The following is a 13,482-nucleotide window of genomic DNA, read 5'->3' as shown; positions in this document are numbered from 1 at the left end:
GATGCTAAATAACATTAGCCAGAGAAAAGCCTAGTTAGTCATGGCAACGTGCCATTGCGAGGCCTCTTTGGCCTCATGCTGCTGCAGACCGCCCAGGGCACACTTCCTCCCCTGGGCCTGAGCGCTCCTCTGGCCCATGTTTCAGTTCGAACACCAAACCTCAGAAGGAAGGAGAGACATGTGTAGTGTCCCAGGAAGCCAGGGTCTGTGCCCAGGCTGGGAGTTTTGCACTTGTAGACTTTGTCCTCCAAGGGGACTGCAGAGAACCTCCCTGCCTCTTCCTCTCCATCTGACCAACAGGTTTTTCGTTGGTCTGGTTCCAGTGTAAGAACTGGAACCAGGAAGGTCAGGTCAGACCAGGTCCCCGTCCTGCACTACTGGTCTTTACCTGGAATGGGTCCTTTCCACACTCTGGGCCTCAGTTGCTCTTTATCTGTAAAATCCGGTTTTCGGGGTTGCAAACCCAGGTGTAATGCCAGGCAGGAACACACTGTGTGAATGGGATCGGGTCTGAGACAAAAGGAAGCACAGGGACAGAACGGGAGAGGGCGCACCCCAGTTGGAAGCATTAAGGCTTCCTCCCTGCACTCCTCCTAATGCCATTCAGGCCAGAATAAACCAGATCAAAACCAAATGTCTCCTGAGTGTGTCCAGCCCACGGACGGTCCCTGTCCAACCCCTGGAATGACCTCCAGTGACCCCCTTCTCCCCATTCTGGGTTTTCCTTCTTATTTCAGGCCATGGCCTGTCTACTCTACTGAGCATTCTGGTGATGGTGTTGACAGCCCTGGGCCATTGGTTATTTCCTGTTCTCTGCCTTGTTAACTTGTTCTCAGTTCACAGTAATTTTTACACTTTCTCATTACCTTGCTTTTCCCATTTCTCCTTTGCCTACTCCCTTCTTCCTTCCTTGGCTGACCATCACCCGTAATGAGAAAACTTGGCTTCTTGGCTGGGCTTTGTGAATACTGATGGGGAAACAGATAGGCAGGTAGGGAATGAAATGCTGTTTCAGAAGAAAAAACATGACTGAAATATATGAAGTTGATATGAAGGGGCTAAGACCTATATTTCAAGAGAGGCAAATAGATGATATAAATAGATGATGATGATAGATAGATAGATAGATAGATAGATGAGAGAGAGAGAGAGAGAGAGAGAGAGAGAGAGAGAGAGAGAGAGAGAGAGAGAGAAAGAGAGAGAGAGAGAATCATAATACTTTCTGGAAAAGAAAAAAAATGCTGTGATGTGAATCTCCTGTCAGAGAAATTACATAGGGAAGAAAACAGATCATTCTGAGAATTAGGGACATGTTCAACAGCTAGAGTGAAAACAAAAGCGTAGAAACCTGATAGAAGTCTTTTTAGGCTTTTCCATTGTGCTTAACAAAAGCTTGTAGGGAATTAATTAAATTATGCTTATACAGTTCTTTCTATTTAAATCTGGAAAAATCATGTTAATAAATCTAGAGGGTAGGATCATTTTGATCTTTCCTAGGCAGTCTTCCATGCCATCAGTTAACCTCTCCCTGTGGCTTCTTTTCTCTTAGAATGAGCCCTTCCTGAGAACACCCCGGAACAGTAACTACACTTACTCCACCAAACCAGCCATTGAGGTAATCCCTTACGCACGTCTGCCTCCCTCAGGGACAAGCCATTTCCACCCACCAATGACTCGGGGTGTGGTGTAGGATTCAGAGTGTTGGCTTAAGCAAAGATGTACCTTTCTGACATACTGGAAATTGCAAAGGTAAAAAAAGGCTCCTGAACCACAAAGTCCCAGGATGGCCCTAACATGTTCACAAGTGCTTACCTGACGTCAGCAACCAACTAGAGGAAGTGCTTGTGGATCAGTTTTCTTTGACCTTTGCACAGACATCATTTCTGATTAAGCAGCTCAGCCTTTTAAGACAGAATGAGGAGGAGGCAGTGGGTATGATGCACCATCACTTCCTGGAAGGTGGAAGCTGAGTGAAAAGAATCTCGATTCCAAGGGCCTGGCCCAACAGGAAGCTGACGCACATCCAAGTGGGTTCCCCAGGGCTTATTTGGTTCAAGACCATTATTCTAGCTCTGAGGAACCCAAAGGATTCTGTCTGTGGCTTTAGGGACTGCTACTCCAAACATGGCCTGGAGAACCCTAGACAACACCAGGCCTTGCAGGACAGGCCTGATCCAGATCTGGTCTGTTGCCAAGAGGATGGGGGCTCCACTGCCAATTTCAGTTGAGCACCTATAGTACATCTGTTCTCATATCACGGATGGCATGGTAGGGACCAGAGGGAATTCTGAGAAGTGTCAAACATGGTCCTGCCCTTAGGGAATTAGGGGTCGTTTCACACTGAGTATCTACTAAGTGCTGGGCACTGTTCCAGGGAGATAGAGCAGTAGGCCAGACAGGTGGGTCCCACCCTTTATGAAATTTACAGTCTACTAGAGCAGCTAATACAGTCATTTCAAATAGTGATGACAGCTCTGGGGAAGGTGAGGCAAGGCTGCATGATGGGGCAGGGGAGGGGAGCAAGTTCTGACGAGTATGCAGGCCAGGCCTGCACTCGAGGGGAGTTTCGAGCTGGGACACACATGATGGAAAGATGCCAGTTATCTGGAGAACCACAGCCAAGTCCCCAGCAGGACCAGGGAGCACAAAGTCTCAGGAGTGGGGCTGAGGTGGGTGTATTTGAGGAAGAGAAAGGAGGTCAGAGTGGCTATGGGCATGTGGATGAGGTGGAGAGTAGGGTGATGAGATCAGGAGGGTGGTCAGGAGCCAGATCATGTAGAATCTGAATCCCTGAGTAAGAAGGTTGGACTTCAGGTGGAGATATGTAGACGCCATCTGGATGTTCCAGTTGAGGGTGACATAACCTGGTTTACTTTTTTAAAAGATCTCCCTGATTAGTGTGAAAAGGGGAGCAACAGAGCTGATTGAGGGAAGACCTTTTATAAGCCAATTAAAGCACTGAGATTAACCTATGTGAAATTATTGAAGAACTGTCAGATGCTAAGCTCTGGGGTGCAAGCCATGACAGGGGCGTGGCTGGGATAATGCCACCGTCCAGCCTCTCTGGGTTCTCTCAGGCCCACATTAGCCCAACAGAGGCTTGTTCCAGGCAAACCATGGACCAAACCCACTGTAATTGAAATGTCAGCTGTGTTTTGCTAATTGGGCATTCATTCATTCAGTCGTTTATCATTTGCTTAGTGGATGCCTAAATGGGGCAGGCACTGCAGAAAGTGCTGGGTATAAAATAGTGAGCAAAGTCTGGACCTGCCCTCTTGGATCTTAGAGTCTCATGTTTCTTTGCATCTGCTGCTGGAAGAGTTAAAAACCCAGGCCTAGAAGGTGGTGGTGTTTTCTTTTTAACTCCTTGTTGTTGAAAGTAGCCCCAGCCAGGCAACATCAACCTGGGCACTTGCTAGAATTGCACCACCCATCCTGCTGCATCAGAATCTGATTTGACAAGTCTCCCTTGGGCTTAGGTGCTCTGCTGTAGCATGCAGTACATGTTCTTCCCCTGTGGCAGAGGAACACGCTCAGATGCTACTGGTGTCTCTTAATCTACATGGAAGGTGCTTGTCTCTGGCTCATCAGCTATCTGTGATATTTTTTAAAGGGCGCACAGCTACAGATCTTTTTTCTAAATTGCATTTTCCCCAGGTATTTGTCATCTGCACATAAGCATGTTCTTGATTTCAGTAGAACTTCCACACAGAAGAATGAATCCATCAGTGTGATAAAATAAGCAATCCCTTGGGATAAACTAAAGTACAACAGATTAAGCAAACAATATTTAAAAGAAGTTTCATTTTTGCTCCCTCATGAGAAGAATGGTTTAACAAAGCTTGTCTTCATCATTATCTAACCAAATAGAAGAAATGAGCTTCCAAAGCTTCTGGCAATTACATTCCCCATGAACCAGTCAACTAGTCAATGCTTATTTGTGGATCTCTACTATACGCTCAGCCTTAGTCTTGTCCCTTAGGCCCTCCTGGGGACATGCAAGTATTTGGGACTCTGGGGAAGAGACTCTGTTTCTCCCCCAGCTTGCTGATACTTGTCATTTCTGTGGCCTCTGCTTCTCACCCCATCCCTTCCTCCAGCACCTGAAAATGCATCTGTATTCCAGAGACAAGAGAATTTAACTAAAGATATCCAGGCTATAGGCATTAATTTGTACACATACAAGGAGTTGGTTGGCTATTAAGTTAAATATGCAAAAAGTTATATACATGTATATAAAAGATATGCAGAAACCAGGAACTTTGCAACTGTAAAAACCTCATGTTATTTTCTAAAAATATTCCAACAAACTATTGTTTCAATCCTATCCTTGTAATAGCGTCCATTAGCTTAATGTTAACAACACCAATGTGTTATCTCCTATTAGGCATCCAAATGTCTGTTCCTTTGGGAGACCACCTGTAGCATGATTTCCGTTTTTTCCCTGCTTTGATATGACTGCTGGCTCCATTTACGAATGTAGATAAGTTGAGATGGAAAAGACTGTGTTTGTAGGTGTGTGCCCACGCATTCTGTGTTCTTTGCACAGATGTAGACAGACACCCGTTGTCTCCTCTCTAATTTTCCTCTCAGTCCATCTGCAGCTAACAGTTCTTACCCTCACACAATCCCCTACAGTATCATAGTTCCAGCTTCCAGCAAAAATTCCTTGGCTAATTCTTCTGGGCTGAAGCTAACCTGCCTGCACAATGAGTGTTGGACAGTGTGTCTTTTCTCCTGTGGGTTTAGAACTGGGGCAGTGACTTCCTGTGTATGGAGTGGAATCAGTCCAGCAGTGTCCCCACCTCGGGTGAGTGAAAACCTCATTGCGCCCTTCCATTAAGGGCCTTGCTAAGTGCCAGGTTGCTGGGAGACCCTATGAGCAACCCTAGGAGCCTTGAGCAGGCCTTGCTGATTCCCGTACAGTACAGACCTAGATCCTGGGCAGCCCACAAAAAGCTGTCCTGAAACCACAAATTACACTTCTCATCTCCACTTAGTCCCAGGGGCAGCTGCTCAGGCCTCCCTTCCCTGTAAAGGAGGTACAGTCAGGGACTGGGGGCCTATCTGCCCATGACCCCTGCAGCTGGGAAGTTCTCAAACCATTCCAGCATGAATTGGGCTCCTCGCAGACTGGACAATAGGCATCAAGTCCATTACCTTCAGTGCCTCGGTTGCTCTGAACAGTTGGAAGAGGCAAATTTGCTAGAGCCTTAGGCTGGAAATAAGTGTAATGGGGACCTGTGAGTCCAGAGCAGAATCTCAGTCTCCTGGTCAAGTTTATACTTAAAAAGGAAGATCTCCCCCTGACCACCCATCTTTCTCCTGTCTCCCCTAGTCCATAAGCTCCGACCAGCAGACATTAAAGTGGTGGCCGCCCTGGGTGACTCGTTGACTGTGAGTACTGAGCTAAGCCAGGCATGGGTACCTACGAGCCCAGCCAGGCCCTGTGTAGAACCAATGCTTCCCCCACCCTGGCTCTGCCTTCAGCACGTAGCTGACATTGACTGAGAACCGCCCTGTGCCGGGCACTGAAATACAGCCAGGCAGCCAAAAAATGTCACCCAGCAATCTAGAGTGCCCTGCCCTCTGCCCTGCACAGTCCCATTCAACCCCCTCCCCTCCCCCGCCAGGCAGAAGCCATCTGTGCCCCTCACCCACCGTCCCCACGCATTTCATCTGTGTGCTGCAGTACCCGTCCAAGTCTGCCTGCCTTTATCGCGGAACTCCCTTCCATCTACCCAGACTCACAGAGTGCTGGGTCTTCCCACACACAGCCCACAGGCCCACCCCATTTAAAGATGTGGTTTTGGGGGCAGAGGGAGCCCGGTTCCTGCACCAAGCACACTTTCACTGAATGAATTGTATGTGTCTGCTTGTTAGCTATTGCTGTGTACAAGGCACTCTTCTCACAGTTCTGGGAGGCAGTTGTGATCCTCAAGAAACTTGTCCAGCTGGGAAAACAAGAAACTTACACAGAAGGAGATACATAATCATATAGGTGACATGTAGGACTTTTAAAGTAGAGATTTCATTTCTGTAGAAACAAATTCTCCACGTGTGTGAATGTGTTTTAATTTTGGTAAGAACACAGAAAGCAGTGGAAGGATATACACCTGCTCTTAGTCAGTAATTACCCTGGTGGTGTGTAAATGTGGGCAAGGGGCAAGGAGAGGATGTACAACCTATGGCAGGGGGCAAGATGATCAAAGCATGAGTAGATTACTAAGTTTTTCCAAATCTTTGCATCATTTTACTAGTTATGGTGAACATAGATTACTTTTTTAAGTTCTGAAGAATTTCTCTTTTTTTGTAAGAAAGGCATTTAGAGAAAGCTTCCTAGAAGAGGTAGAAACTGACAAAAGTCTTATCGAAGGAACTGGAGATTAGGGGAAGATAGCATTCCCAAGGGGATTGGCTGAGTGGGTGGCAATGGAGCAGGCTGGTCCCAGGCCTTCATGGTTCGGGTCCATTTGCTTAGACCTGCATGGACAGGAAAGGGAGTGACCAAGGAAGGGAAGGAGAAACCCGACTACGTGCACTCAGAACGCTGGTGAAGGAATTTGGGTTTGACCCTGTGTGTAAGGGAGACCCACTAAAAGGTCAGAGATCGGGGGAGGCATGGAAAGAGGTGTGCCAGAAGAGCACATGGGCAGCCTGGTGAGAAGGGAAGGAACACCAGAGACTGTGGGTCAGGTAGGAGGCCAGAGTGTGGTCCATACTGAGGAGATGAGAATCCCAGCTAGGAATGTGGCCGAGGGGCAGGAGCTAGCCAGGTTGGGAAGGAAGGATCTTGGTGCTTCCAGGACATGGTTATCGGTTGTGTGTAGAGGATTTCAGAGTCAGGACGACTTGAGAGATTAAGTGGCCTAGAGAAAAGCTGGTACTACTTGTGCTCAGAAAAGGTCAGTCCAGGCCCCACGGCTACACCAGCAAGGGGGGCCTTTTCCCACACCCCCAGCCCACACGGGCCCTGCACAGGTCTGGAGCCTTCTCTCTGCCTTTCATAGACGGCGTTGGGAGCCCATCCAGGCAAGTTCGGTGACCTACCCACATCCTGGAGGGGACTCTCCTGGAGGTGAGGATATTCTCCACTCCAAAGAGCCATGAGTGGTGTGTTTCCTGTTATCCTCCAGATATAAGACCAGGTCCCCATGGCCCAGAGCATGGAAACAAGGAGACCCCCTGGTGCTCACACTAGTCCTGAGGGCGACAGGACTCATACTTGGCGGTTCTGACTTAGAGACAGGACAGCGTGTGGAGCAGCAGGCGGGGTGGGCTTTAACAAATGTGCTTTCCTCCCCCAGCATTGGAGGGGACGGCACCTTGGAGACTCATACCACACTGCCCAGTAAGTGGCAACATGGAGGAGCACCGTCACTATGGCCAGGACAGCATCTCCCTGAGGCCAGGGCCTTGCCCCCGAGTGCGGGACGAGAGGGTTACCTGCAAGGAGGGAAGTCAGCGAGCCCCGAGAGGCCCAGAACCGTCCTGCCTCTCTCTGTGCCCTGACACTGCACGGCCCTCCCCTCTCACCTGTGCTGTCTGCTTCCTCCCTCTTAAAAGATATCCTGAGGAAGTTCAACCCTTCCATCCTTGGGTTCTCTACCGGCACACAGGAGGACACAGCAGGCCTGAATGCAGCAGTGAAAGGTGCCAGGGCCCGGTGAGTAGATGGGGGCCTGGACAGGGAATAGAGGACAAGGCTGAGCCGTCAAGAGGAAAACGGGAGGAGGAGGGAATGGTGCTATGGGTGCCTGGCCCCTGATGGGCAACAACAGCACTACTGCAAGTCTGAGCTGGCCCTGGCGAGGACTACCTCATGAGCCTCATGCCCTTAGAGCTGGGTCATAGTGGGAGGACACAGAGGCTTAGGATGTTTCCTGAATGGCCCCAAGTTATCAGAGCAAGTTAGAGAAGCCAGCCCAGACCAGGCTTCACCGCCCCCTGGGGCCCTGGCCGAAGCACTGAGGGCAGCGGGACAGGGAGCTGAGTCGGGCGCTGTCCTGCTACCTTGGTTGGCCTCCCTGCCCCACAGAGACTCAGTTCAAATGTGTGGGGCACCTGCACGCGACCCTGTAGACAGCCGCCCTTTGCTCCCCCCTGTGCTCCTGGGAACCTGGAGTCCCGACTCTGTAAGAGCTGTATCTTGACGCTAGGGAGTTAGACGTTAGGGCCCCCCCAAAACAGCATAGCAGTTGTTTGTTTTCACTTGGATTTCTGTTGTTGACAACTGAGATAATTAAAGCTGAAATGCCTGACAGGGTTCATTGATTTTCAGCAGGGTGGGCTGGGTATTTGCTTTGTAGAAGGGACTGCTGTGCACATCACCGGGGAAACCACACGGGCGTGACTCACTCTGCTCACAGAGCACTCCTTCCGGGCGGGGTAAGGGGGCCCCACTCAGGCTGAGCCTCCAGAGCCACAGGAAGCCATGTCAGCTCCTCAACGTCATGAGCAGGAAGAACTTATTTTTCTGCAAAAAGCTGAGCATCACAGGGCCTTAAAACCAACATCTAACTGCTGTTTATTACCATTATAATTATTCTACAGCACGGGCTCCAATAACCAGGAGGCGATTTCTCAGTCTGTTGCCATCCAAGCCCTCCTCGCTTCAGTACTCTTACTGCTTTTCTGCTTCACTGCTGCTTGGCCCTCCCCCAGGACAAGTCAAGTCTGTGGCAGGGAGGGGACCAAGCCATGCAGCTTCCTGTGAGCCTCTCTGCTGTCCCTGTGATAGGGGAAAGAGAGTAAGCCTTGACCTAGGTAAGCAAGGTTGGAAAATTGTTCTGTGACTCTCCTTTATCGGCACTCTGCCATTTAATATGGTGTGGATAAGGATGAGTCCACTTAGAAGGACAAATACCACAGCAGAGTGAATAGGATAATGAGACCTGGGGTCAGACCCTCGGTGTCCAGATCCCAGCTCCTAGACTTGCTAGCTGTGTGACCTTGGGCGAGTCACTTATCATCTCTGAGTCTTAGTTTCCTCATCTGTAAATGGAGATAATAACAGTACTACTTCTCAGGGTTGTCACAAGGATTAAGTGAGATCAATAGCCCATGGAAAATCTTTAGTACAATAGATAATATGTATGCCCCAAAAGAGATTTTCCATTGTTATGATATTTAGTAAAGTTTTATTCAATGTCTAACTTCCCTTCTATCAATCAATAAGCAAGAATTCATTGAACACCTCTAAAGGCCAGAACCCCAAGATTATTACTAACAGTTACAAAAGAATCAAAGTATAAAGATGTATAAAGGAGAAATGTGGGCAGGGATGGTACCATGTGTGCTCAGCCATGTGCCCAGCTCACACCCCAAAATTCCTGGTGCCCCTTTGTAATCAATCTCTCCTCCTGCCTCTCCCCACTCCCTGGTTCCCAGGTAACCACTGACCTGCTTTCTGTCGCTACAGATGAGTTTTAATTTTCTAGAATTTTATATAAATGGAATCATACACTATGTACTATTTTCTTATCTTTTTCCCAGAAAAACTAAGAGGCATTCATGTCGTTGCTTGGCGATAGTTTCATTCCACTTTATTGCCGAGTAGTGTTCCATTGACATACATATCTCTCATCCAGAAACATTCGTCACCTTATTCATGGCAGACAACAGGGAGCTGGAGGAAGAACTAATCCTATTTGTCTCCCCCATCCTGTCTCATTGGGAGGAAAAAAAGTGAGGAGATGGGGAATGGTGTAGAAATCCAAAGTAACCACACAGAAGAAAAACAGAAGGATTAAAGGACCAGAGAGTGGGCCTTAGAAGCAAAGGTTAAGGAGCCAGGAAGCCAGGAAAGGAGAAAGCTGAGGGATAATTTAGGGCCATGACTTTTTCAAACATACAAAAGGTTATTTTTAAAACAGACAGCTGGATAAGAACTGAACAGGGTCAGCCTGCAGTGAAAGAGCTGGGTGAAATACAAGGGAACATCCCTGATGGGAAATCTGAGCGGATCCCACCTGCCGTGGCCAGAGGCCTGGCCTGTGGGAGGAGGTGACTGGATGCAGATTAGCCCCTGGCAGGGTCCTGATCCATGTGGCTCTGAGGTCTGTGGCAGATCTTTGATTTTTACTAGGTTGCGATTTCTTGAGAATCGAAAGCCCTTCGACACATCCTGAAGGAATATAATTTATATAATATTAATGTTTTTCTTCCTGAGGTACCACTCCTGCCAAGCCCAATCCTACAGCCTGAGTTCTGGCTCCTCAGCCAGCGCTAACACCCCTTCTCTCCCCGCTGCCTAGGGACATGCCAGCCCAGGCCCGGGACCTGGTGGAGCGAATGAAAAAGAGCCCGGTGAGTACAGGGCCCCAGGCCACCCTGAAAGGCGCTCAGTATTCGGCTGTCTGGGGCAGGTACAGTGGCCCTCAGAGAGCTCCTCCTCACCACTGGCCCTCCTGCCCTTGGCTTGTCTGTAAGACAGGCCAGAAGAGCCCCAAGAAGCAGGGCTTACCACCAAAGCACCCTCTTTGCTACTCTCTCCCAACCCCAACTCAGGCACCCCTGGCCCTAAGTTGAGCGCAGGAGCAGGAGACGGAGCAGAGAGCTGGCCAAGATGGCATCCCTGGCCTCTGGCAGTTTTCCACTTTGCCCAAGAGTTGGCATCACAGAGCCCTATTACACAAACACTGTTCTAAAAATAGGCTCCTCATTCCAATTTTTCCTCCTTCCTGTTCACCTGGACCCTCTAAAACTTCTCACTGGCACTTTTTTAAGTGCTCTGTGCTTCCACGTTGGAATTCAGCCCCTGGCAGTGCCTCTGCTGTGATGGCTGAGCAGAGAGCTGGTTCCTCCAGGGGCCTCCCTGGACCCCACCTCCCATCCAGGCCAGGCTCCTCCTCCTCCACTTCCCTCCAGGCCCTCTCCCTGCACCGAAGCCTCCCGAGAGGCAGGTCTGGGCTTTTGCTTCTGGTGGCATCTTTTGCCCTTGGCTCCTTTGAAGGGCATTAGATGGAGTATTTAGGGATTTGTTAATACTCCACTCCACCAGCTTTCTAAAGAGGACTTCAAAGGGAAAGCAGTGTCCTCCACTATGTGAGCGGACACACACGCAGACACGTGCACGAGCACACACACACACACACACACACACACACAGCTGCCTTCCTCCCTCCCTGGAGCTCATCCCCTGGCACCAAGGGGAGGGAGGCTCCGCTGGCATCTCCTCCCCATTGTGATACAAAGCAGGGACAGGCACTCAGGGCAGGGGGGTGGGGGGCTGTCTGGCCCGGTCATCACCACCTGCATGTGACTGCCTCCCACTCCACTGTCAAAGTCTAAACCCAGGGTCTTCTGAATCCTCAGGAAATCAACCTAGAGAAAGACTGGAAGCTGATCACACTCTTCATTGGGAGCAACGACTTGTGTCATTACTGCGAGAATCAGGTAGGCCCCAGACCAGCCCCGTCAGACACCTGAGACAGGAGCTGTGGCCTGTCATTGCCCACGCCTAGGGCCCCGGCTTGCCTTGTGGGAGTCCCACTGGCCTGCTCTCCCAGGTGCCTCAGGCGGGCCCCTGGCCCACACACGCCAGGTGAGGCTGGCCTTTCCCACGGCTGAGGAGCCCGCAAGTGTCTGGAAGCACCCAGTCTTCAGGCACTGCCGAGGAGGTGGGCTCCCGTGTGCACGAATACTGCACTCTGCTTCCAGTGGGTAACTTGCAAGCCCCACCCAACACCTGCTTGGAGTCCCTGCACCTGTTTGCTTTGGCCATCCTCCTTGAGAAAAAAACAACATCATAATGGGGGTTGGATAAAAATGAACCAATCCTGATAGGATGGCTTGCTGCCCTTGAGGGACATCACAGGTTGACCACCCTCTAGCAGCCGGCCTGGGCACCTAGCTCATTCCTCCTGTTGTTTCCAGACTTAAAATTGGAAATTGTAACTTTTAGAATATGTCTTGTTCTAAGTTGGGGAACATCCTGTATTTTATTTGGCCAGAAAAAAAGCAGCTGCTAGAACTCAGAGCTGGTGACAGAATGTCTGACAGCCACAGGCATGGGGAGAAAGCATTTATCATTCCTCTGGCTCAGAAAGACCAGCCACCAAAGGCTGATGAGAACTACACTCCCCCCACATGGGGGTTCACTTTCGCTGCCTCTGTCCTCTCCCTTACTACCCAGACTCAGACCTACCTATGGACACTCAGTACAGGAAAATACCTCTACTGGACATGAATACCTGTCCTTCCTGCAACAGTCAGGTGTATACTACTGAGAGCATCTTTTTGTGAAAGACACCTGAAGGCCACCACCAGGGTTAACTCAGGCACATTTTAGGAAGGAGCTAAGTTAGCCTCCAGTCGGGAGATGCGTCAGAGGAGGAGACCCTTAAGCTGAGTCACAAGGGATAAAAATTAGGGGGTGGCAGTGGAGCCAGCCATGGGCCAAAGCCCAGAGGACAGAGAGTGTGATCACCAGGGGCACCATCATGGTCAGAGAAGGCCAAGGCTGGTGGCAGATGGACTGGAGAAGTGGTAGGGCCTAGCACTGTCAGGGTCTGCCTTTGGGTCTGAGATACCATGGGGTACAGATTGTTCATGGTGTCCAGTGGGGGCCAAGGGGCGACTTTTTACAATAGCCTTTGTGTCCACCAAGAACAAGGGCTGAGCTTCCCAGCCCATCCAATGCCACCGAAGCCCGTCAGTACCCACTCTGCCACCATCCCACAGCCCTAGGGCCCTCTTGTACTGGGCATCAGACCCCCTCCTCCTCACAGAGTGGAGCCCAGGGGCTAAGGAGAACCTCCTTCGTTCTTCACAGGAGGCCCTACCAGCTGAGGAGTATGTTCAGCACATCCAGCAGGCCCTGGACATCCTCTATGAGGAGGTAGGGAAGAGCCGCTGCATGCTCCTGGGTCCTCTTTCCTCCCAGCAACCTGTCTGTCTGCTCCCTTATGGGGGAGTTGCTGCCTGGGTGCAGCTAGGCAAGTTGTGTTCAGTGAGGTGCACGCTGGTGGAGCCCCCCCCTGTGAGTGAGCACCTGGATGGGATGGGCGGGAGGGAGCGGCCAAGCTCCTCTGCAGGGAAACTCCAAGTGGATCAGATCGCATTGTTGGGTGGCAAAGAGCTTGCCTCTGCAGCCAGTTGACCTTGTTTACAGCTCAGCACTGTGGCTTACTAGCAATGTGACATTGGGCAAGTGACTTCTGTGTCTCAGCTTCCCAAGCTATTGAGTGGGGCCAATAAAGAAGACTCAGTGAGATAATGCAAGTCACATTCCCTCTTTGGGCCTCAGTTTCTGTGTTGGTAAAGTTGGGGAGGGGGATGTTCAATTGCAAATGATCCCCTGGGCTCCTTCCAACAGTAACCAGTGTCCCTCACAATTGCCTGGGGGCCAATGAAACCCATCCCTCTGCTCCTCACAGCTTCCGAGGGCTTTCATCAACGTGGTGGAGATCATGGAGCTGGCTGGCCTCCACCAGGGCCAAGGCGGGAAATGTGACATGCAAGTGGTGGCTCAGTAAGTAC

At 50.3% G+C, this 13,482-nt stretch overlaps 1 protein-coding gene and 1 long non-coding RNA gene across 4 annotated transcripts in view; one reads left to right on the top strand and one right to left on the bottom strand.

Annotated features, from left to right (window-relative positions):
* Nucleotides 1-13,482, top strand: part of PLB1 (phospholipase B1) — a 115,012-nt gene that overhangs the window by 88,368 nt on the left and 13,162 nt on the right. For both annotated transcript variants that reach the window (XM_073214923.1, XM_073214930.1), the window contains exons 44-53: nucleotides 1,550-1,615; nucleotides 4,750-4,810; nucleotides 5,339-5,397; nucleotides 7,011-7,078; nucleotides 7,308-7,351; nucleotides 7,567-7,666; nucleotides 10,257-10,308; nucleotides 11,317-11,397; nucleotides 12,776-12,841; nucleotides 13,380-13,474. In XM_073214923.1, coding sequence (XP_073071024.1) covers nucleotides 1,550-1,615; nucleotides 4,750-4,810; nucleotides 5,339-5,397; nucleotides 7,011-7,078; nucleotides 7,308-7,351; nucleotides 7,567-7,666; nucleotides 10,257-10,308; nucleotides 11,317-11,397; nucleotides 12,776-12,841; nucleotides 13,380-13,474 — 692 coding nt within the window. The remainder of the gene's footprint in view (nucleotides 1-1,549; nucleotides 1,616-4,749; nucleotides 4,811-5,338; nucleotides 5,398-7,010; nucleotides 7,079-7,307; nucleotides 7,352-7,566; nucleotides 7,667-10,256; nucleotides 10,309-11,316; nucleotides 11,398-12,775; nucleotides 12,842-13,379; nucleotides 13,475-13,482) is intronic.
* Nucleotides 9,524-13,482, bottom strand: part of LOC108407322 (uncharacterized) — a 92,099-nt gene continuing 88,140 nt past the window's right edge. For both annotated transcript variants that reach the window (XR_012122085.1, XR_012122088.1), the window contains one exon: nucleotides 9,524-10,126. This is a non-coding gene — a long non-coding RNA (uncharacterized lncRNA). The remainder of the gene's footprint in view (nucleotides 10,127-13,482) is intronic.

Source organism: Manis javanica, chromosome 1, assembly GCF_040802235.1.
Source record: "Manis javanica isolate MJ-LG chromosome 1, MJ_LKY, whole genome shotgun sequence".
In the NCBI taxonomy this organism is placed as follows: Eukaryota; Metazoa; Chordata; class Mammalia; order Pholidota; family Manidae; genus Manis; species Manis javanica.
Note: the sequence above shows the minus strand (reverse complement) of the source record. Positions and strands in the feature narration are given on the sequence as shown.